The sequence below is a fragment of the Phoenix dactylifera genome, chromosome 9 (genome assembly GCF_009389715.1).
Source record: "Phoenix dactylifera cultivar Barhee BC4 chromosome 9, palm_55x_up_171113_PBpolish2nd_filt_p, whole genome shotgun sequence".
NCBI lineage: Eukaryota > Viridiplantae > Streptophyta > Magnoliopsida > Arecales > Arecaceae > Phoenix > Phoenix dactylifera.
In genome coordinates, this window is record NC_052400.1 from 11,252,379 (window position 1) to 11,277,082 (window position 24,704).

The 24,704-nt window shown below is 46.1% G+C and overlaps 2 protein-coding genes across 3 annotated transcripts; one reads left to right on the forward strand and one right to left on the reverse strand.

Moving 5' to 3' along the window:
* Positions 1-1,923: 1,923 nt before the first annotated feature.
* LOC103700902 (ABSCISIC ACID-INSENSITIVE 5-like protein 2) lies at positions 1,924-3,394 on the forward strand. Its single transcript, XM_017841263.2, has 2 exons — positions 1,924-2,714; positions 2,808-3,394. Exons 1-2 carry the CDS (start codon positions 1,941-1,943, stop codon positions 2,919-2,921), a joined length of 888 nt encoding a protein of 295 aa, XP_017696752.2. The 5' UTR covers positions 1,924-1,940; the 3' UTR covers positions 2,922-3,394.
* A 3,730-nt stretch (positions 3,395-7,124) lies between these two features.
* Positions 7,125-17,229, reverse strand: LOC103700747 (UBP1-associated protein 2B-like). Of its 2 annotated transcripts, none has more exons than XM_008782629.4 (2): positions 15,822-17,229; positions 7,125-7,438 (listed from the first exon to the last, which is right to left on the reverse strand). In XM_008782629.4, exons 1-2 carry the CDS (start codon positions 17,118-17,120, stop codon positions 7,433-7,435), a joined length of 1,305 nt encoding a protein of 434 aa, XP_008780851.1. In that variant the 5' UTR covers positions 17,121-17,229; the 3' UTR covers positions 7,125-7,432. The 2 variants fall into 2 exon arrangements, with proteins under 2 accessions (XP_008780851.1, XP_008780845.1); XM_008782623.4 differs by having other exon boundaries at positions 15,817-17,228.
* Positions 17,230-24,704: the final 7,475 nt, after the last annotated feature.

The following is a 24,704-nucleotide window of genomic DNA, read 5'->3' on the forward strand; positions in this document are numbered from 1 at the left end:
AAGCCCGAGCCCAAGCTCGGGGATGGGGATAAGGCGAGCGGGGGAGCGAAGAAAGAAGAAAAGAAAGAAAGAAAGAAAAGAAGAAGAAGAAGAGAAGAAAGAAGGAAAAGAAAATAAGGAGAAGAGAAGAAAAAAGGAAAGAAAGAAAGATGAAAAAAGAAAAGAGAAGAAAGGACTCATCGATTCATCGTCGCGTGCAGCAGCCGCTGGCTTCGGCCGCGAGCACCGCCGACACGGGCGTCAGCCGCAGGCATGGCCGAGGCTGCCATAGGCATAGCCACGGGCGTTGTCGGCCGTGGCCCGACCCTCCCATGCAAGAGACTCCTCCCCTGATTCGCTGGTGGAGGAGGGTTTCTCCTCTCCTCTGTCGCGTTAGAGCAGAAAGGAGGAGTCGGAAAAGAAAGGGAGAAGAAAAGGAGTTCGTCGCTGGAAGGCTCTAGAGAAACCGAGAAAGGAGAAGAAAATAAAAAGAAAAGGGAGGAGGAGGGAATAGGTTAACGGGTTGAGTCCGAACCTAAACCAATCCAATCCGATTTAAAGAAATTAAATGGATTTTGGGTTAGTTCAGATTGAGTCTGATCTAAATCCAACGGGGTTCAATCATATTGGGATTTAAATTGATTAAGCCAAATAAAATTTAATTGGGTTGAGTCTAAGTTTAATTGGGATCCAATTAAATTGTTAATTGGATTGAGCCCTCATTTGGGCTCGTGGGTTGCTCGGGCTCGAGCTCGAACTCAGGCTTGGGTTTAAATGGGCCTCATTTCGGGCTCAGGCTCGTTTAACTAACGAGCCGAGCTCGAGTCGGGCTTTTACCGAGCCGTGGCTAAGCAGTTCGGCCAGTTAACAGCCCTACGAGTCTATACACGCGCACACAAAAATTAAAAATAAATAAATAAATAAATAAAAACTGTCATGAGCCATGAATCGAGCCCGCATAGACCGCACCACCCAGAGGCTCAAACCGCAGACTTGCTAAAATTGCATCCATAAAGCGATTTACCCAAAAAATTAAAAAAAAAAAAAACTCGCAGTGGAAGAAACTGAAAAATCTCAACGACAGTTCCGGTTCCTACTGAAGCAAAACGGCCCCCATCTCTCTCCTCTTATTTCTCTTCCCCTCCCCTTCTCTCCATACTATATAATACCCTCTCTCCCTCTTAACCTTTTCGATCAAATCGCCACCTTTGTGCTCATTCTCTTTTTCCTCCGCATTGTTTTTGCTGTGGCATGCCTTGGAGGTCAGTCACAGCGTTGATCATGCTAGCTGTTGTTTTCATCTTTTTTTCTTCCCTGGCAATTTAGAATTCCAATTTTGTGATGCATAGATTTCTGTGTTTGGTTTTATTTTTTCTGTCTTTGTTTTAATTTATAAGTGCGATTTGTTAATCCTCCTCTTGCATATTAAAGTGTCCTAGTTTGTTAACTATAGGGCATACTGCAATTCAGATTTGATCTTTAATTTTTCATTAATTCTCTGTTTTTGAATGTTTTGTTTTTTTAGTTATATTTGTTAGATTGATATGTTGTGGGGTTTGAAGACTTTTTGTACATTGTTGGATGAGTAGTATCCTCCATTTCCAAATTCCCCTATCCACCCAACTGAATTTCCGGGAGTCTTTGAATGTGATTTTTATAATTGGCTTCCACAGAATTACGTTTAATTTTTGTTTTTGTGGTCGTCCCTGATGTAAAACTGGTCCATTGTTTGGTTTTATATTCAGTCGATGTGGATTAAGCTTCTCGCGACCCTGTATTTAATCCGTGTTGTTGTACATATAGATGTGGGTTCCGCTGAACGATTTGGATTTTTAACTTGAGTTGAATCAATTCTTGCAAAACATGCAAAGTAATAGATATATGTTGAGAAGAATCAAATCCTGTAAAGTCGAACTAAGTTAAGAAAATTTTGATTTCAGATAATAGAGTTTTAGTTGTGAATGGGGCTTAGAACCATGGTCTCCCCAAACAGAGGTCATGGACCTCAATGCCCTCCCCCTTTCCTAAGACAAGGTTCAGTGTACAGCCTCACTGTTGATGAGGTCCAAGGCCCCCTGCCAGAACTTGGTATGCCATTGAATGCTATGAACTTGGATGGGTTATTAAATTCAGTCATTCCAGTGGAGCAGCAGATTCATGCGCCATCTTCATCATCGTCATCCAGCAGCATTGCTCAACTTCTGCCTGGAAATTGTAACTTGAACTGTTCTCTTAGCTGCAAGACCGTCGATGAGGCATGGCGAGAGATCCGACAAGAAGAGCAGGGTGATACCAAGAGTCCTGCAACATTTGGAGAGACTACACTCGAGGACTTCTTGGTTGGATCAGGTGTCGTTGGCATGGGATCTCGGGGGTGTGGCGGAGTTAAAGGGGATTCAGAGTCTTTATTGTCGGGCGATCCAGTGGAGCCAGAGGAGTGGATGCAATACCAATTGGCTGCTGCTCAGCAGCAACAGCAGGATCAACATATGGCTCTATTGGGTTCAGGCTTGTCGATGTTTGGGAATTCGATATCGAATGCAGGGTTTAACGAGAACCAACAAATGGGGCTTCCTATGGTGTCAGAGACTATGGCAAACTCCATTTCAGTAGACTCACGGACTGCAGCAGAGACACATCGGCCTGATGAGATCATCGATAGGAGTATAGAGAGGAGGCAGAAGAGGATGATAAAAAATCGGGAGTCAGCAGCTCGATCTAGAGCAAGGAAACAGGTGAGCTTCTTTGGGAATGTACAGAAGATCGCATGATACTTGGATAGATGGAATGATGATTCTTTTGTTTTTTTTCTTTTGACTTGATTGCAGGCTTACATAAACCAGTTAGAAGAGGAGGTGAGGCAATTGACTAACACAAATAAACGGCTCAAGAAGCAGAAGGTATGGAAGCTGATGAAAACTTTTTCATTTTTAGAATTTTGATTTTGCTTTGTGTAAGCAATTGTCCCAGGATTTTGCATTTTTGGGGGGGCCTTTAAGATTCTTCATGCACTGTATGTGAACTTGACTGTTTGCTGAAGAACCATAATATTTCTCACAATGGCAGAGATATATATGGATAAGTTTTACCAGGGGAACTTCCACATGAGTTAGTCCTAAACCTTCGAGGTGTTTCCTCGTTTGTTAATCAAACTTATGGTCAATTTAGGTAGTAGATGTAGCACAAACTCCTTCAGAGCTCATAGTGCCTCATGTTGATCATACAAATCATGCATGAAAGGAAAAGACTCTGAACTATATCTGGCATGATCTTTTTCTAGCATTTTTATACATTTAAAATGACTTCCACCCATCCCTTACACTGAGTTACTGATACAAATTTTGTACCATATCAAACATTCCTGTAAGAGGCCCATAAGAAATGGTTTAAGGGTCAGCTTAGGCAATAAGACTTGGAAGCAATGCTGGTAAAAATATCATCTCAAATCCTCTTGGCGAGCACCCAATCCATTTGGGAGGGAAATGAACATAAGATGGTGAATAGACAAGAATTACTTGCTAGCAGTCCAGTTGAGAGAGATTCTGTCACTGCCTCCAACGCAATCCGTAAAATTTGAGAGATAAATAAGTTGGCAAATAGACAAGAATAACTTCACACTTTTCTCCATTGGTAGCATCACTAACTTATTAAATTCTGCTTCAAAATTAAAATTGGAACTATATGCAGCCAGTTGTAGTTTTTGCTGATACAATCATACAGCTTAAGGCCATCCTTATCACCTTTTTCGGATATGCCTAGTTAGATTCAATTTTCAGGGTTCAGCTCAGTACTCTTTTTTCATTCTCTGCAATCAATATCTCTAGCATTTTCCCCTCCCTTAGCTATCTGATCCATATCCCTTTATTTTTTCTTAAGCATTCCTAGCTGTGGAAGTATTTCATGGTTGATGATAATCCAAGGCTTCGACAAGGATTTCTTTTTCCTTGTTGTGAATTCTAACTTTTTAGGTCTCGGTCAAAGTCTTAGAAACAAAAAAATTTCTCAAGTGAGATGAAGCACCATTGGAGGTTTTACAAAGTGGCTTCAAAGCCTACCACAAGGTGAACACTTCTTTCTTCTAATAAAACTAGCCTTTTGCTTAGCTTATATAACTCAATTTGGTTATCATCTTTCCAGCTGAAGGCAAAGAAGAAAATAAATAAATAAATAAAAAGAAAAAGATGACAAACATATGACGTCGTGGGATTGCATGCGAGGAATTAAAATATTCATCAGGCCTTAAGGCTTTTTAATAACAGATAATGGGCATAAATAATATAAAATTGTTCTCAACAGAAATTTGCTGGATGATATCTTACTTTGAATTTTAGATCCATAGTGCATGACTTCTTAAACAAAAAGGATTGATTGTATTTGCACTTCAACCATATGGATAAATTAGTGCATGGTTCTGGAGATAATGAATAGGTAGATTACTTCATTGTCTTTGTTTAATATTCAAAATATATGGTCGAGGGGTAGAGCCCTTTTTCCCCTTTCACCTCAGAAAACTGTAGACTTGACGTAATATACGAGTTTTCTGTTGCTATGCATGCTGCAATCACCACTTCTCTTTTGATAACAAAGAGAAAATATATATTTTTTTGTAATTTGGCACTCTCAAAGAAAAAGTTATGGAGACAAGGATCATTACTTGCAGCATAATATGACTTTGGGGTAATTTTGTCCACCACTGTTTCAAATCACAAATCTTTTTAGATGCCAGTTCATTTGTGGCTAATTGCGTATACTCTTGTGAGATTTTCTTTTTAACTTTCTTTTCTTCCTTAGTCATTTTTAAGAAGAAAAGCACTCGAGTTGCTGGATTTTCATACATATTTCCTCACATTCAATTCTGCAGCTCTTTGTTAGTTTTCAGGAAATGTTAGTGGTGATTTTCTTCCATAGTCTTGTGATTCAGACATTTTTTCCTAGTGACCTGCTCATTAGGAAGGAAAACTATTTAAAGAACTTTTAACTAAAATTTCTTGTTCCGAATTCTTTTATTTTTACAGGAAGAAGAGATGCTATTGCATTCAAAGCAAAAAAAAAAAGAGATGCTATTGCATTTAAACACACCTTCAAAACCAAGATACCAACTACGGAGAACTAGTTCTGCAACATTCTGAAGCATGTTTCCCTTATTTTGCTTCTGTGGTTTGACATGCGCCAATTTTGATAAGGGACTCATTCTTGTTTCTAGAGATATCCTCTGAAGATTAGGCTATATTGATTCACTTCAAATATAAATCTCTTGTTTTTGTGAAAATGTTTCCTCGGCTTGAGTTTCAAAAAAGAATAAAAATAGACAAACGGAGAAGGGGGTCAGGTCAAATCATTGAGGCCAGTCAAAGTTTTTTCTCCCTGCGGGGGAAGTTTTGTTTGCATTCTTTCATTGTTATTGGCAGTAATTCCTTATTTTAAATGAATAATTCAAAGAGTTGCTTTTTGTGTTGTAGACTTTCCTTCCCATACTATTTTTTTATGTTTCTTTTGAGAGATTACAATTACTTGATGTTAGGTTCATAATTTGTTGGCCAATAGTTTCTTTCAGAGGGAAATTTGTCGAGGTCAGTACTTCAAGCTTTCTCCCTTCACTAGATATACCCCAAGTGCTAAGAGGACTCATTAAAAAGTTAAATTTTAAAAGTAGTGTATGGATGTTGGGAGTCTAATGTACGCTACAGCTATTATTCAAGGGCATATGCACTGGGATTCAGCTGTGCTACTACTTACCAAGAGATTGGCTCATATTGGAGCTTCTATATGACAAAGAGAAGGTAAGATAGAACAGTCTGTAGTTAATTCTAGAGAACATTTGTGTGAATTAGTAAATTCTTAAAAGGAAAACAGTGAGCAATCTTCATGGGCTAGTGAATGCCATATTGATCGAACATTTTATAATGAAGCATAGTCACTAGTTTTTTTTTATTTTTAATTTGTAATCTAGTTCTTGCTTGAACACAACCACGTTATCTGATTTTCGAGCAACTAAAACAAATGAAAGCTAGAATCTATAAATCCTAATTGATGCTTTTGAGTATTATGGTTAGTGATTGGTTGCTCACCAGTGAGGTATGACCACTAGGGTAAATTAGAACCATCTAAGCAGGAGGAAATAATTACACAGAATTAAACGGGAGAATATTATGACATAAAACCCCATGTCCCATGATCAGATAGGCCAACTAGAGGACAGTCCCAAACAGGGATTAATTCTCTTCCTATAGAAGCTTGTAGAGACCGTGGTGTACTTCACATGCTGCCACACAAAAGACAATTGAGTTTTTGACTGATAAAACAACCACCTTCAAGAATTAAAGGAGAGTAGTTTATAGCATAGACTGAACGTGAAGCAGATCTAGAAAAGGGCTATCAGGACAGCATAAAAAAAAAAAAAACTCTGCAGTTGCTCAGCTAGCTCGCGCAGGATTTTCGGGTTCTATAATGTACACTTCTGCCAATAACACTACATAAGTTTGGAGTCTGATATTTGCTCAGCTATAAGAACCATACCAATATGCACTCGTGCCATCATTTACAAGTAAAGCCCTCTCGTTTAGGGATGCATATTTCCACCATGGACAGCTCCCATAAAGAGGATTGAGAAATTATAAATTTGACATTCATGAATAATACCTTCTTTGAGGCTGGAAAGGAAAACCTATTTCAACCATACATCTCAACATACTTCTCAGAAGATAGATCTCTAACAAAGGAATGATACATATTAGTGAAAGCTGTATTAGCACCAGCTTGAAAAGGGAAATTAAATAAATGAAAAATATAAAATATGCATGTAAAATAAATGAAAAGGTTGAAATCTTAAAATAGGAAGAACTAATGACTGTAAAGGACATGGATACATTGCACCTGCACTGGTCCAGGAAAGCATAACAACAACAAAGGAGAGAAACATTCTTCAGATCAAAAATAAAAACTAAAAAAAAAAAGAAAGAAAAGGAAACTCTTGACCACATGAAAGTGTAAACCAAAGTAAATTATTAAACAATAATAAAAACCATATGTAACTTCAAATGTCAAAACATGAACAATTTTCACAGCACATAAAAGACAAGGCATATGCAAGGATCATGAAAGAAGTTAAAATTTGCTAATCTTAAATAAGTAAAAAAATAAATCAGTTGGCAAAACAGAAACACAAATGAAATGATGAAATAATATAAGTTTTGACAGCAATACCAAAATATTTCAGATAAATAAAAGAAATGTCATAACTAAAAGATTGTCTGATAGAATTAAAGTACTAAGCCAAACTCAAAAAAAGGAAAGACTGAGCAAGCTCCAGAAAATGTACTCATTTGACCTTATACAGCACATGAGACGGAACTAGAACCAAATTCTTCAAGCAATGCGCCTTCCTCCGGTCACTGAAACAGAAGCCTTTGACACCCATGAGTGCACCAATACCTTCCATCTTAAAGTTGTTTCATCACATCTGCAAATAAGGGTTCCCATTATGTCAACAAAGTCCAAGAACAAATGTTGTGACGGCCTCTTCAATACTAACACCTTTCATAGAAGCAACATGTATATTCCCTGAAGTATCTAGAACGTAATTGCTCAACTAAAGGCAAATGTTCCATGAATTCCTGAAGGCTAAACACATGAAACAGGATAAATGTGCTTTTGAATGATGTAAACACTAAATAAGGGCTAGTAAAGATTATAAAAAGAAAGGGAGTCTCAAACGGTAAAACTTTGTAAAATCATAGGAAGAAAAATATAATTAAGAAAATGTAGAACATGAACTATGACACACAACCATCTTGGAAACATTGGTATGATAAGTGTTGTACATACTTAGTTAAATTGATGATAGAGTAATAATTAAATTAATTGAAACAAATTCTAAGAAATATTAAAATCATTAGAAGTAGAAACAGACCGCTTCATCTCTTCGAGGCCTTTAATGGATAATCAGATGTCTGAGATCCTGTCAAGAAAGTCATTTTTTTGGCAGACAGTCCTGAGAAAATCACTTGGTCTCCACAAACTAAGGACAGATTCCCTCTTCCCAGTCAAAATGGTATCAATATATTTCATCCAAAACCAAAAAGACCTATTAAAACCATTTCAGCTTGGTTTTAACTTCTGTCTTCCCACTCATTACAGTTAAGGAATGCCTCTATAATCAACACAAGCTCATTTAAATCCTTTCTCCCGACTCCATCCGTTTTATATTGATCTTTGCATCATTTTTCCAGACCTGATATACGAACTTGGGTCCCAAGAGCTTCAATCTATTTCCAATCACAACTTCAAATTGTGCACTTCCCACACTTCCACTATCATACTTGATCAATTAATTTTTCCCTTTATAGATTAAGAATTTAGATAAATCATCGATAATACATGCTTAAACACAATATGTTACCAAATCAAATATAACAAAGTAATAATAAGATTATAAGAACAACAAGAAGAAAGACCAAAAAGTACAAGAAAGACAAACTAAGCCAGGAAAGAAAAAGGTGCTGAAATATTATAAGAATCTTAAAGATAGTTTGGTACTTTGCAACAAAAATTACTACTTTGGTAACTTGTTCTGTCTATTTCTAGGCTAAGACTCATGTGACAACTTTAAAGCGATCATGAGATTTGATATATCAATATATTATCTTTTAAATTGTAATGTGACTTTTAAGTCAGTCAATGTAAATTACTTAATTTGAGGGGCTTTGGAGCTCTAAAGTTGAGGTTGCACTGCAACTCAAAGTCGTATTGCAACTTAAGTTGTAGTGGTTGACTTACAAGTAAGCTCACTTCTTGTATTTGAGAGTGTTTCAGAATCTTTGTCGTGTTGTCCTAGATAAGTCCACTTTGAAATCCATGCTCACATCTTCCCACGGCGCCTTTGGAACCCGCAATGGCAAATGGTCCAATATTCTAGCCTCCTGACTTAGCAATGTGGCAAACTCAACATCGTTCAATGTGATGCATTCCTTCCTTTTCCATGCTTGGCCAATAGAAATTTTTTCTGATAAGTACCACACTGCCTTATCTCGTCCAAAGTTTCCAACAAATCCACCATCATGGGCTTCAAAGATAATAGCATGTTACTCTTGCTGGTTACTCTTGAACAAGAATCCCTTTTGACGATGAAATTATTGATATGAACCTTCAATACTAAGCTTCCAAATCTTTCCAAAATCTGGATCTTTCTCGCATAATATCTTAACAACTTCAAATCTAACAACTTTCAGCTGCACAGTGGGAAAGAGTGCATGTTATCGACTCAAAGCATCCGCTACTCGATTCTAGATACCCAAGTTATGCTTGAGAAGGAAAGGAAAAGGCTGATGGAACTCACTCCAAACGGCGTGCCGATGGCTTAAGTTTAATTTAGATGCTTGAGCACCTTATGGTTGAAGTAGAGAATAAACTTCTTATACAGAAGATAATCACTCCAATGATCCAAAGCGCGTAGGCGTAGAATTCCTTGTCATATGTTGAGTATTGGAGCCTGGAATCATTCAACTTCTCACTAAAGAATGCAATCGAACAACCTTCTTGGCTGAGGATGGCACCAAAATACTGACACTGGAAGCATCGCAATCAACTTTGAAGACAATGTCAAAGTTTGAAAGCGCTAATGCTGCTTCAGTAATCCTTATCTTCAATTCTTCGAAGCTCCGTTGTGCTTTGTTAATCCACTGAAATTAATCTCCCTTCATGCACTCGGTCATTGGCGCAGCAATAGAACTAAAATTTTTAATAGATCGTTGAAAGAAAGAAGCTAAGCCATAAAAACTTTTCACCTCATGCAGCATCTTGGGGCGATGGCATCAACTTTATAGAATCCACTTCAATGCCTCAGCTTGACACAACAAATCCGAGGAATACTAAATTGTCGATGAGGAAATAGCACTTCAAGTTGGCGAACAACTTTTGCTCTCTTAAGGCCAAGAACACTTGTCAAAGATATGTCAAGTGCTCTTCCTTCCCCTTGTTATAGACAAGGACGTCATCAAAATACAAGACAACAAAGTTCCTAATGAATGACCTGAAGACTTAATGCATGAGACATATGAAAGTGATTGGAGCGTTAAAGAGATCAAAAGGCATGATTGTCCCTAATCCGATTCATTTTTTTGAATTATTTTATTTCAAGCCAGCTGGGCCTGCCGACATTGGTCCTGGACAAGCCCAGTTGGCCTGGTTCTCACATTCTTTCCTCCTTAAAAGAGTTTCATCCTCAAAACTTAACGTACCCTTATTCTTAAAAAAAATGGGAGTCCTTAGTCTTTAATCTAACATTCCACTAATTTGTATTAACTCTAACTTCCTCATCTAAGTGATAAAACTCTTAAACAAAAACATCTATAAGAATAACTTTCTTAAGAAAGATGACAACACATACTGGCTTGATTCAATTCGTCAGATATGCATTTCAAAGAAGTAGAAAATTGGAAGATGCAAAGGAATGGAAGAATCACAATCAAATCGTGCATGAACATTTATGGAGTTGACTAGAATGGTACTTGATCACCTGCACTGGCATCCTGCTGGATCAAAGTGAACCCCTACCCTTCTAGTCAACTCCATAAATGTTCATGCACTATTTGATTGTGATTCTTCTATTCCTTTGCATCTTCCAATTTTCTACTTCTTTGAAATGCATATCTGACGAATTGAATCAGCCAGTATGTGTTGTTATCTCTCTTAAAAAAGTTATTCTTAGAGATGTTTTTGTTTAAGAGTTTTATCACTTAGATGAGGAAGTTAGGGTTGATACAAACTAGTCTAGAGTTTTGAGCTATAGAAGAGTTGGTTTCGATCAGAGTGGCGCAGCAAAAGCATGGTGGAATGTTAGATGAAAGATTAAGTACTCCCATTGTTTAAGAATAAAGGTACGTTAAGTTTTGAGGATGAAAATCTTTTAAGGAGGGAAGAATGTGAGAACCAAGCCAACCGGGCCTATCCTGAACCAAAATCGGCAGGCCTAGCCGGCTTCAAATAAAATAATTCAAAAAAAGTAGAATTGGAACAGAGGATTATGATCCCTTGCCCGAACGGCCGTAGTTGAGGCGCGATCGATGCGAAAGGCCAGCGACCGTTGCGGACTGTTGCAACCAGCGAACGACAAGTCAGTACTGCCGTTGGGCCGTGATTACTCCCTCTCCCAAGGATCCTATTTAAACCCCTCTTTCCTCTCAATTGACCCATCACCGCTCACCTACCCACCTCTTTCCTCCCTCCTCTCCGGTGACCGGCGTGCCACCTCGGCCAAGCTCAGCCGCTCGAAGCACCTCCATTCTCTCTCTTTTCTTGCTTCAAAATCACAGCATCTTGTTACTGTGCTCACCGAAAATCGGGCCGACGACGCCATCCGAACCAAGATAATGCTCCGACCCTCTTCCCTTTTCCTTATTCTTTCCATGACACGAAATTATGGTCGTCGACCATGAAATTGGCCGAAAATCAACCGTATAAGGATCTCCTATTTCGCCTCTTTTTTCTTTTTCTGAATATGCCCATCGTCGACGTTCATCGTCGATGCCCATCGTCGACGTTCATCATCGATGCCCATCGTCGACGTTCATCGTCGATGCCCGTCACCACTTGCCCATGTTAGTCCATGGTCGGAGCCAGACCCTAGCCGCTAGCGAGCGGGCTGGGATCCGTGTACACCAAGGCAAGAAATCATCTCTATTCGGCCCTATTTTTTGTTTGATTTTGGTAGGCTGACCGCCGTCGGCGGCCGCCCTCCACCTTATGTCTCCACCGCTTGCTGCCCCCTCGTAGCCGCCCACCGCCTCATGTCCCCACCACTTGTTGCCACCTCGCCGGACCACTATGGTCAACCACCGTCAAAGCCTCCAGCCTATGTTTTGCCAAGAACAAAGAGGAGGAGAAAAAGAGAAAACAAGAGAGAGAAACAACAACACGAGAACTTTGTCAAATCTGATGATAGCTATTTTGGAAATCCATCCTGATGAAAACCAGGCCAAGTAGTGCATCGAGCAAATCAAGTCGAGGGATGGAAAATCAATATTTGATTGTGATCTTGTTAACAGCTCGACTATTGATGCACATGCGCCACAATCCATTCTTCCTAGGAACTAGCAACGCTATCGCGACACACAGACTGACGCTTTTCTAGACTAGCCCTTTCTCCATGCTCGTTCACTTGACGTTAAAGTTCTTCATACTCCTTGGGACTCACAGTAAGCAAGCTTATTGAGGATGACGGCACCAGATACAAAGTCGATAAAGTATTGGATGTCACGCATGGAGGCAGTCCAACTGGGATCTCAACTGGGATCTCAACATCCGCAAACTTCTCGAGGAGCGGTTTGATCGCCCTAGGAAGCTTTATGGACTCCTCGTTCTCTTCTAGCACGATCAGGGCACATGCAATAGCAAACTCCTTACATGCCTTGAAGGGTTTAGACTTGGAGGCCAAAGCGTTAGCATCCAATGAAGGCTTGAGGTGATGATCCATGTTCAAGGGTACTAGGGCGATCTTCATGCCATCTTTCTCAAAGATAAAAGTATTCTTGAAATCATGAATTGATCTATGATCATACTGCTACAGACGTCCTAACAACATATGCTAGGAGTCTATAAAAATAACATCGCACCACACCTCATTTTGATATTGTTTTCCAATGGAGAATTGGCCCAAGCAACGCTTTGTTACCTTTACTTTGTTGCCTTAGCCACTGCAACTTGTAGGGACGGGTGATCTACGCTAGGCAATTTTAGCTTGTTGGCCATCGGCGTTGCAACGATGTTCTCACAGCTGCCTCCGTCTATGATAGCACTGCATACCTTGCCATGCAACATGCACTTAGTATGGAAGATGTTGCATAACTAATCCTTTATCAACTACCACGATCGTATTCAAGCTGCGGCGGACCACTAAGGCTTCATCTTGATCGGCAAGTACTAGCTCTTCCTTGCTTGGGCCTTCCTCATCCCACTTGACTGGTTGATCTTCTTCCTCTTCCACGCACAACTCTTCCTCTATCAAAGTGACGAGCTTTCTATTTAGGCAGTCGATTGCAATATGCCCAAACCCTAGCACTTGAAATACTTGTGAGAGTTGGAGGCGACAGTGTTGGAATGGCTAGGACTGCTCAGGATGTCTGTCCTTTTTCTAAGACAGTTAGGAGGCACAGACTTTGGAGGGTGCAATGTTTTTGACACGGAACTCTCCCAATCGGACACACCATTTCTATATCTTGAAAAGCACAAATTATTTGTTCTTAGTTGCTGCTTTTCGTCCTTTCCGACCTTTGTTGCCAATCATATCACATCGTTTAGCGTCCAATAGAGTTTAAATTTCACAACTTGCTTAATTTCATGCTTTAATCCTCCAAGATATCCCATTATGGTTTGCTTATTAGGCTTCTTAATATCACACGTCACGAGGAGTTGCTCCAATTTCATTATAGACTCTTCTACGATCATGTCGCGTTGCCAGAGATTGTTTGAGCTCATGACGCATCTTGTCTCATGTTCAGATCTTATTGCATCTTTCATGCTCACATCGACGCTTCAAATTTTGCCACCAAAAATTAATACGTACTTCTTAAGCTTGATAGTGACTAGCTTTAGGCATTGATCATCGAAAACTTTATTAAGCTCGAAAACTGGTTCAACGTGTTGAGCCAGTCAACAAACTCATCAAGTTGCAGACGTCCTTCAAAGTCGAAGATGTCTATTTTGATACCGAAGTCACGATGATTGCAATGTGGTCTTCATTCACGTTGGTGCTGGGTATCTTCTTCACTCGATGAAGACGCTTTTCTGTTGCAAAACGAATTGAAATCTTCCACTTCATTGGAACACTCGCTTTCATCATCAAAGAGCTCTCTATCAAAGTGGTGATTGAAGCCCACGAGATGTCAGCATTCACATTGTTCTTACCATTGATGAAGCCGCAGATTTTCTTGTCAAGTTGTTCAAGCTAGGGGCACAATCCACCTAATTCAATATCTCATAAATCTCTCACATTCAACATGCTCTTCGAATTGCGGTAGAAGGACGGCATACTGAAACCGTGCTCTGATACCAACTGACACCGAAAGATGTTGAACTTAGGTTGAAAACTCAAAAAAAGAAGGATATGTTGGTGCAACCAATTGTAGCTAGGTAAAAACCTCACTACGGCACGTATGATACAGGATGTTAAAACAAGTGAATGGTAGTTGAAAGAGGCGCAGGGACGAAATACTCTCTTCTAAGACCAAAAATACCACCTTGGCTGGCCACTCCAGGGATACAGCTCTCACATACTCGCAAATCCTAAAAATCCACCAAAAGAGAGGAAAAAAACAATCGAAAGAAAAAATAAAGAAAAAATAATTCCCACGATAGAATCTTCAGTAATCAATATCTTAAGTATCTCTAGTATGATTACGAAAGGAGTCCCAATAGGGATATCTATAAATAGTACAAGAGAATTCTTTTCTTCAACCTTCCAATGTGGAATTCAAGTCTTATTCTAACTCAAAGAACTCTAACTACTTTTCTAAAAACATCAAAAGTTCTCAAAAAAAGGCCACAAAAATCAAAACTCCCTAGAATTTACTAGCATCGAACTTTTCTAACTAAGACAAAAAAAATAACTAATCATCAAAACTAGAAATATGCTGAGACTCATGCCTACAAGATCCGCAATACATGCGGTTGGGACAAGCGATCCGTGCACTCCGGCATCAAAAACATTGTTTTAACACTCTCTAGTTTCTTTTGTGGTCAAATTGACGCAACAATGACCCAATAGAACAAATTATTCATTTATTCTGAATAAATAATAAGAAGATATCGTCTTCAAATATGCCATCATGGTTTAATATGGAATCTAACATGCACTAAGAGATAAGAGCTTGTCTCCTCCTTGGCAATATGTGTTATTCCAAATCATAGTGAAAACAAGAGAAGCATCCCCTCTCGACTGGCCAACAAGACAAAAGCTCCAAATTTTGGAAAGATACAGGCTGGTTCCAGGCCTCTTCTGAAATCTACAATAGGCAACCCCATGTACCAAAAAAATATATAAAATGAACATGCAGAATGAGATCCCTCTACACTCATGTCACAAAACACCAACATGCTCATTGACATAAGCAACCTAAACCCCTTAAACTCGGGTAAGGGGAAGATCAGTCTCTTCAACCTTGCTTTAAAATATATTCACTTTATAGATGGGATCTCATAGTCCAACACTTTCATTCCTCTCTTAGTAACTAATACATTAGCACTGGAGACAATGGAAAGAAAACTTATACAGGAACTACAATTACTAGAAAAATCAATTATTTGCCTAAAGTTATAAAGTTTTGAAGTCAAAAATACTAATACCTAGTATCTACTAACTCATAAACAATAGTACAGTACAATTGTAATAACAGTATTATGGATTGGGTCCAGTCCACACAATCTCAAAATGGCCAATCTTCCGCATAATCCAGTGTCTGAATAGGTCCATACTCGACAGAAAGAAAACCATAAGAGGATCATCACCTACAGAAATTTACAAAATCCCGATTCTAACATCCTAACACTTGTTAGGAAAACTATTAAAGAAGGGAAAAAGTCATGCCTGGTGACTGAAAAATCTTAAAACGTGGTATTCTTGAAAAGGATTTTTTTATGAAACAATGGTGATCTTGTGAACATCAAAAGACAGTATAATCATGAGAATTTTTAATTGATGGGAAATGCAGAGCATAAAATCATAAAAATTCATTCAATACTTGGAAAAAATGTGAGGAAAGCATTAAGATCAGTATACAATATGGAAAATCAAAATAAAGATTAGAAAGTATAAAATCATCAAAAAATTAACGAGCATTGAGTTACCATACGTATGAAGGAAACCCTCCAAAAGAACCACCAGGCCTCAAGGATGATGACTGCCCAAGTTGCGTCCCGTCATATGACTGCAACCCCTGCAAACCAGCCGTCACCTGAGACCCATAAGCCCCGAGCAGAGAAGGAGCTGCTCCTCCCACCCCCATCCCCCCTCCCAATGTTTGACCCTGAGAAGCAACCAATCCAGCTGCTGCCGTATTCAGTGCTGCAGCCGCTCCCGGGTGCAAAGCTGTGGCCACTGCTGGGTTCAGCGCTGTAGCCGCTGCTGGATTCAGCGCTGCAGCTGCCAGCAGAGGATTCTGCCCAAGCAGCGCACTGTATGCCGGGTTCTGGCCAAGCAGTGCAAGGTTCTGCGCTGCTGCCACCGCTGCCAGAACGGGCTGCGAAGCCGCCCCGAGCAGCGCCGACGAGGGGGCCAAAGCCGGTGCCTTTCCCTTCTGGGAGTCGGTGGCAAGCTGGCAGTGGAGCTGGTGGCCCTCGAACATCTTGTAGGGCTCCTCGAGGGCCCTCCTGGCCCCCTCCTGGGTCTTGTACACGAAGAGGGCGAACCCCCTCGACTTCCCCGTGAGCATGTCGAAGCCGATTGGCCCGGCCTCGATCTCGCCGAAGCGGGCGAAGAAGGCCTTGAGCTTGTCGGGGGCGGCGTCGGCGTGGACGTTGCTGACGTGGATCTTCCGGCCAGCGGTGTCAGCAGCGCCGACAGAGGCAGGGACGGGGCCGATGGAGGCGAGCTGGCAGGAGGCGACGCGATTCTTGATCTTCTTCTGGGGCTGCTTGAGGGCGCGGACAGCGCCGGCGCGGGAGCGGAAGAGGACGAAGCCGTAGCCTTTGGCGCGGCCCGTGACCTTGTCAACGACAACGTTGCAGTCCTCGATGGGTCCGTAGGGATCGAAGGCCTGGAGGAGGGTCTCGCGTGTGGCGTCCCAGCCGAGGCCGTGGACGAAGATCTTGCGGTGGGAGACATCGCGGTCAGCGACGACATGGATGCGGGCGAGGACGTCGGGGTCGGCAGCGGCGGCGTCAAGGAGAAAGCCGATGAGCTGGTCCTTGGTGTAAGGCTCGAGGAGGCGGTGAAGGCGGTCGGGGGTGGGCAGGCCGGAGGAGTCGTCATCAGATCCCCCACCGCCACCACGGACGCCGGAGGCGCTGCCGCTTTCGGCGCCGAAGAGAACGAGGTCGTGGTCGTGGGCGGCGGCGGGGTGGTTCTGCTTTTTCTTGGGCTTGAGGCCGAGCTTGCGCCTCTTGTTGTTCCGCTTGTTGTTGCGAACCTTCTTCGCCTTCAACTTTCCCATGGCTAGATGGACTCGAGAGAGAGTTAGGTTTAGGGTTAGGGTTAGGATTAGGGTTAGGGTTTTTGAGGCAAAGGAGGGGGAGGGGAGAAGGAGAGGGGAAAGGGGGGATGAGCCGACGAGCGTTCGTAAATTGGGGGTAGATCTGAGGGGCCCGCGGGAAGAGTCGGCCGCGTCGATCTGGAAAGAGGCCGCCGAGTCAGATCGTCTGAACGAGCCGGGGAGGTGGGATCTTGACCTGGGTTAACGGTGAGCCGGAAGTTGGAGTTGCAACTTGCAACCGGTTGGATTCGGGTTGGGTTCAGCCATGTTGATATTCAAAATTCAACCATCAAGTATGTGTTAGATCCAAATCCACCTCCAAATCTAATTTACAGCTCTATATCTGTGCTTGATAGTGGAATATTTTAGCATGTTTTTGGAATTATTTTTTTTCAACTTTCTAGAGGCATCCAAGACAACGGAGATTATCTTGTGAAAATAACAATAAAAAAGTAGCATTATAATCAAAAAGAAAACCGACCAAGGGGAAAGAAAGGAATTCTTCTTTTTCGTACCAAAAGCACTCTTCACCGATCCCCGGCCCAGTTAGCTTTTCTACTGCAGTTGCCAGGGGGACGCCCATGGAGTGGAGGACATCAAATTTTAACCAGGGGGGCGCCCATGGAGTGGAGGACATCATAGTTTAACTCAAGGGTCTTCCCCCTTTTGTACTCCAAAAGAAATAATAATAAAGGGAAAGAAAATGAATTTGCTACTTAATTTTTTGCAGCTCTCTTCACACATGCACTCGCGCGCGCATATATATATATATATATATATATATATATATATATATATATATATATATATATATATATATATATATATGCATGCAAGCATAATTGCTTCGGTTTTTGGATTGGATTCAAATTAGATTTTGTTGCTGGTGGTCCAAACCGAGAACAATTGGCACAGCGGTGTGAACGGGGTTCCGTTTGAGTTGCCTTGGTTGGTGTTGATTGCGCTCCACCTTCCACCGGAAAACCTGCAAGCAAGCCTCGCACCACCACTGGGGTAGCGGGGGGCCTCCGACGATCAAGTCAGAGGAGATTGGAGGATAAGGAGAGATAATAGTAGCAAGTAAGAGAATGCTCTGGAAGTTCTTGCTTATCCCCCTCCTCCCCCCAGCCGCATATATACCAGGCTGGGGGGTCTTTCAGGGGGGTTCGTCATCGTGGGGCACGATGGAGCTGCCACTGACACGGCCGTTACAGGGCGTCGTGGGACAGCGCTGGGTACGGCCATGACAGGGCGTAGTGGAGCTCCGCCTTGTACGGCTGTTACAGGGGATCGTGGAGCAGCGCCAGATACAACCGTTGCAGGGAGTAGTGGAGCAGGAGGCTGCGGCGTGCCTCTGGGGAATAGCCTGTCGTTATCGAGAGATGTCCGACTCGGGGTCGGGCTGCGGAGACGAAGATGTCCGACTCGGGGTCGGATTGCTGGATCAAGGGGCAGCCGACTCGGGGTCGGGCTGCGGAGCCGAAGATGTCCGATTCGGGGTCGGATTGCTGGATCAAGGGGCTGCCGACTCGGGGTCGGGCTGCGGAGCCGAAGATGTCCGACTCGGGGTCGGATTGCTGGATCAAGGGGCTGCCGTAGTCTTCCTGGGCGCGCGTGCCGGTCACGTGGGGCATGATGGCTAAGTTCCCCCGTAACAGTAGCCCCCCACTTCCGAGCCCGGAACCAGAAGGGGAACGGGTGAAGGGAGTGATGCTTCGAGATTGCCGCCATCCCTCGGAGAGGCGCGCGCGCTTCGAGCTCCCCGCCTTCTTTATGGCGTATGGTGGTTGTTGCTGACCTGGCAGTCTGAGGATTTCGGCGGATATCCTTCCTTAATGGCGTCGATTCGCCTTTGGGGCGCGAGCGACCCTTCGGCAGCCAGGCGTCCTCTGGCGTCACCGAGGCGTCACCCACCTTTCCGCCTATTTAACCGGGGGCCCTCCTCCGTCCGCCTTTTTCTTTACAGACATCTTCGAGTTTCTCCTTTGCGCTGCCGTCATTGCCGTCGGACTGTTCGCTTGCTCCTCCTTTGACGCTCTCGGAGCCGTTCTTCCTTCTCTTCCGGTGAGTTGCCCCATTCTTCAATTTAAGGCTCTCCATACTTTCTCCTTCTGTATTAGTGTACTCCAGTCGTTCCGGTCCTTTCCCCCTTCTTGACCCCGTCCTGACCGTAGATTCACTGGCCATTAGGGATGGGCGAAGTGAGAGCAGACCGCATTAAGTCGGAGCTGGTCGCCGAAGACCTAGATAGGTTCGTGGCTCGATACCACCTTCCCGAGGCCTGCAATGTTACGCTCCCGGGGCCTGAGGAGAGAATGTCCCATCCTCCTCCAGGGAAGGTTGCCATCAATGAGGGCATTCTTCAGGCCGGGTCCGCTTTCCCCCCTCGGACTTAGTCGTTCAGGTGCTTCGGGGTTTAAGAGTGGCGCCGACGCAACTGGTGCCGAACTCATGGCGCGCCCTGACGGCCTTTCAGGTTCTCTGCCGCATGCACGAGGTTCCCGCCACCCTGAATGTCTTTTGGGAATGCTACGGCCTGAGCGGCCACCCCCAGGACAAAGGGTGGTGGTGCTTTGCGGCGCGGCGAGGGTGCGGCCTCGTCAAGGAGGCTCCTACCTCCATTCACGGCTGGAAGGGGCGCTTCTTTTTCGTTGACGCAGATCCCTCTTGGGGAATCAGGGCAACCTGGGAGACGCCGATGAAGTCCCCGATTGGCCTATCGAGGATGTCGAGGGAGGAATCCGATGGCGTCGCCGTCTTGAAGGGGTTGGTTGCCGAGGGCCGGCTCCCCCCGGTGGCTCGCCTTATTTCCGAGGATACCTTGGTGAACGTCGGTCTGAGCTCGGTCCCCGCTGACCGTGAGCCCGCCACCATTTCTTTTTTAGCTCTTTTCTCCTCTTTCGTCTCGTTCTTTCCTTCAGTTTCTCAACCTCCGACCACCTCGTCCTTTTTGCAGAGATCGACGACGTCATGCGGTCGGACAAGGCAACGACTGTTGGTAGGACGTCCCTACTGGAAGCAGTCCGGAGGAAGAAACGAGCTCCTCCGAGCGGGGCCCCACCGGCGAAGAAGTCCCGCCGGCAGGTGACTCCGACGCCGACAGACGGGTCCGGACCCACCGATCAGGGGGACGCCGCGGGTGCGGACCGGCAGTTGACGCTGTATCAGCCCTCCGATGCCGAGACTACCGTTTCTCCGGAGGCATCACCCGGGCGCGCCCGAGATGGACGGGTCGGACGTGATCGGTCACCAGCCCAGCCTTCGACTCGGTCGGCTCCGGATGATACGAGGAGGGACGCGCCGAGGCCCCGGCCGAGCGGGACCCTGTCAATTCCAGGGGCGGTCCCCGCCCCGAGCATGGTCAGCATGACTCTTCCCCAAGCGATGGGTAAGGGTAAGGCTGCAGAACCACCGTCCGACTCCGGAGAAAAGTCGGGGTCGGCCTTCACTTTCGCCGGCGCCCGAAACCTCATCGAGACGGTGCTGCTGGAGAAGGACCGCAGGCGGGTCCGGGAGATGAGGGTCCCTGACGTTGGGGCTGCCAGCTGCGTCTGTCTCATGTCGGTGAGTGTTCTTTTGGTCGCTTTCATCATTTATAGGCTCTGTTGATCCCCGCCTGACGCCCTCGTTTTTCTTATCTCTTAGCTCGCCCAGTTCATGATCCGCCTGGAGGAGTGCTATGAGGAACAGGCGAGGCTTCTGGCGAGGGCCGAGAGCCAACTGAAGGCAGTAGAGGAGGGAGGTCAGACTGCGGCGGGGAGGACGACCAGGGACCTCGAGATGAGGCTCCAGGTGGCCGAAGAGCGGGCACTCGGCTTCGTCACCCTCGAGAAGCAACTGTTGGAGGCTCAGGAGCAACTCAAGGTTGCCTCGGGTCTCGAGGGCGAGATCAAGAAGGCGGAGGAGCGGGCCGAGAAGCAGTTCCGGAAGGCTGCCGACTACCGGGAGAGGTGGGAGAAGGCCCAGCGGTCAGTCGACAACGCCCGCAACCGAACCCGGTCTCTTGAAGCCAAGCTGGGCGAATTGGAGTCGGCCTTGGAGAAGTCCCGCGCGAGCGACCAGGAGCTTCATTCGCGCCTGGAGGAGGCTGAGGCTGCTCGCATTGCTGCCGAGGCGAAGCACAAGGAGGCTCAGGCTGATCTGCTGAGGGTCTCCTCCGAGGCGGACGACCGGATTGTGGCGAAGGTCTTGGAGGCGAAAGCTCAGATTATAGAGCGGGCAGAGGCGGCGCTGGCCGAGAAGAGTGCGGAAATCGGGCGTCAGGCGGTACAGGCTTATCGTCAGTCCGCCGAGTTCACCCGTGATATGTCGGAGGCGGTACAGGCCTATCGTCAGTCTGACGAGTTCGTCCGTGACATGTCGGACGCGGGGTCCGACTCCTTTATCTTAGGCTTCGAGGAAGGCCTGACAAGGGTGTCGGCTAAGTACCTCGAAATTGACCTGAGTGGGATCTCTCTTCTAGACTCCTCTCCGGCGCCATTGCCTGCTGATTCTCCAACCGCCTCCCTACCCCCTGCGGACGTGCCCGGCGTTCCCGACCCGGGGGTTCCTCCAAGCTGACCTTCTATATTTTTGTTCTTTTCTTTGTGTGTTGGCGTTTTGCCAAGTTGTATGGGTCTCGGCCCTGAAACAATGAAAGTTAATGCAAATAGAGTTTCTTCATTTCACTTTCGTCCTTCTTCTTTTTAACTCTTGGTAGCGTCTCGCTGACTCCCGACTCTTGAAATTCTTCTGGCGCTAGGCCAGGTATCTGAGGGTTAGGCCTCAGGAACTTCTTCCGGCGCTAAGCCAGGCATCCGAGGGTTAAGCCTCAGGAACTTCTTCCGGCGCTAAGCCAGGCATCCGAGGGTTTGGCCTCAGGAAATTCTTCTGGCGCTAGGCCAGGCATCCGAGGGTTAGGCCTCAGGGAATTCTTCCGGCGCTAAGCCAGGCATCCGAGGGTTAGGCCTCAGGAACTTCTTCCGGCGCTAAGCCAGGCATCCGAGGGTTAGGCCTCAGGAACTTCTTCCGGCGCTAAGCCAGGCATCCGAGGGTTAGGCCTCAGGAAATTCCGCTCGTTGGTCAGCCAAGGCTGGCGCAAGCCGAGGCGACCGGTCGGGGCTTCAGGCTAGTTTGCTCCCGGGATGATCATCGGGTTAGCCTGGCATCCGAGGGCCAAGCCTCGGGAGATTCCGCTCGTTGGTCGGCCAAGGCTGGCGCAAGCCGAGGCGACCGGTCGGGGCTTCAGGCTAGTCTGCTCCCGGGATGATCATCGGGTTAGCCTAGCATCCGAGGGCCGAGCCTCGGGAGATTCCGCTCGTTGGTCGGCCAAGGCTGGCGCAAGCCGAGGCGACCGGTCGGGGCTTCAGGCTAGTCTGCTCCCGGGATGACCATCGGGTTAGCCTGGCATCCGAGGGCCGAGCCTCGGGAGATTCCGCTCGTTGGTCGGCCAAGGCTGGCGCAAGCCGAGGCGACCGGTCGGGGCTTCAGGCTAGTCTGCTCCCGGGATGATCATCGGGTTAGCCTGGCATCTGAGGGTTGTCAGGCCTCAGGAAATTCCGCTCGTTGGTCGGCCAAGGCTGGCGCAAGCCGAGGCGACCGGTCGGGGCTTCAGGCTAGTCTGCTCCCGGGATGATCATCGGGTTAGCCTGGCATCCGAGGGCCGAGCCTCGGAAAATTCCGCTCGTTGGTCGGCCAAGGCTGGCGCAAGCCGAGGCGACCGGTCGGGGCTTCAGGCTAGTCTGCTCCCGGGATGATCATCGGGTTAGCCTGGCATCCGAGGGCCGAGCCTCGGGAAATTCCGCTCGCTGGTCGTGCGCCTGTCGCTTGCCGCCCGACAGGATTTCTCCGTGGCCAGCTGCGATCGCATTTCTCCTCCTCTCCAAGCGTCGCCTGGGGAACACCAGATGGGCATTAAATGCTAATTGAGGGGTTACCTGGGAAATCGGATCGCCAGTTGCTGCTTGCGAGGAGTGTCAGTTAAGCGGCCGCGATACGCGCGTTCTTCGAGGCGGATGCGGCCTGGACGCGAGCGGAGATATGTGGACCTAGGGGTACAGGCCACCCGGAGTGTCCTGCACAAAGAATGCGATTAAGGAGAATAACGCTTAGGAAATCGCGGGAAGATACGCCTCGAGAGCCGGATCGGCTCCGGATTCAATGCGCCCACATTTATTGGAGCCACCCGCATCGGAACGACCGGGGGGCCGCAATTTGGCTATAAATATAGGTGCAGGTGCGATGGAGCCTGCCAAGCCGGAGCTGTTCAGGTTGCCATGGATCGTGGGCCTCCTCTCCGGCGCATGGTTGAGAGACCCCTACCGAAGGAACGGGAGGCGCCTTCGCGACTTCCGCCAACTAGCCGTTTCATCTGGGATCAACAAGGAGGTTCTCCCCGGCGGAACTCCGCTCTAGGCGTTTCATCCGGGATCACGTCTCCCCTCCTTGAAGTTCGGCCTCCCGATTGAGCTCCGCGCCAGACGCTTGATCCGGGACCGCGCCTCCATATGCTCTTCTCCCTTGTATTCCTTCTCTCCCCTAACACTGGGGAGGACCGGAATATCCCTTGGAGGTGGCGTTCCCCTGGAGGCAGCGGGAGCTTCTTCTGCGGCGGCTCCTCGTCTTTTTCGTGAGGCATGGATGGCGCCTCTGGGTAGGAGCAGTGTGGACTTCTCCTTCGTCCACTTCTTCTTCATCCGCGCTGGCTCTTCGTCTTTTTCGTGAGACGTCGATGGCGCCTCCGGTTGGAAGCACCCACTTCCGGTGGGATTGCAGCCGCTTCGGATGGAGGTTTCGGAATCCCAGATCTTCAGCTCCTCGGAGTCTCCACCTCTTCTTTACTTTCTTTACACCCTAATTCCCCTTTGGGAATTTCTTGTAATCACACGAGCACGTCATTGTAACCAGAAATTATTGAAATGAAAAGTGTTATACATTTTTGAACTGTCTTTCTGGCATTGTCGTTCTACTGGTAATACATCCGCAGGTTAGCGGAATTCCAGCTCCTTGGAATTTCTCGACCATCTAGGGCCTCCAACTGGTAGGAGCCAGGTCGGTTTACCCAGCGAACCCTATACGGGCCTTCCCAATTTGGCGCTAGCTTCCCACCTTCCGCAGGTTGAGATGCTTTAGCTCGCCTTAGCACCAGATCTCCGATTCTGAAAAGCTTCGGTTGGACCTTGGAGTTGTAATATCGGGCCACCCTCCGCTGATACATCGCCAGCCGAACTTGCACCATTTTCCTCGCTTCTTCCAAGAGATCCAGGTTCCCTCGGAGTTGCTCCGAATTGGCCTCGGGTCGGTGCGCGGCCACCCGAGGTGAGGGGAGTCCGAGCTCCACGGGGACAACGGCTTCCGTGCCATAGGTTAGGCTGAAAGGCGTCTCCCCGGTAGGGGTCCGATGCGTGGTCCGATACGCCCAAAGGACATTCTCGAGTTCTTCGACCCAAGCTTGCCCCGTCTGACCGATTCGCGCTTTGATTCCTTGGAGGATTGTCCGATTTGTGACCTCGGCTTCGCCGTTGGTTTGGGGATGCGACACAGATGTGAACCGATGCTCGATCCCGA

Coding starts and splice junctions, on each gene's coding strand:
- LOC103700902 (XM_017841263.2), top strand. CDS start 1,941: ATGGGGCTTAGAACCATGGTCTCCCCAAACAGAGGTCATGGACCTCAA. Junction 2,715..2,807: donor GATCTAGAGCAAGGAAACAG/GTGAGCTTCTTT, acceptor ACTTGATTGCAG/GCTTACATAAACCAGTTAGA.
- LOC103700747 (XM_008782629.4), bottom strand. CDS start 17,120: ATGGGAAAGTTGAAGGCGAAGAAGGTTCGCAACAACAAGCGGAACAAC.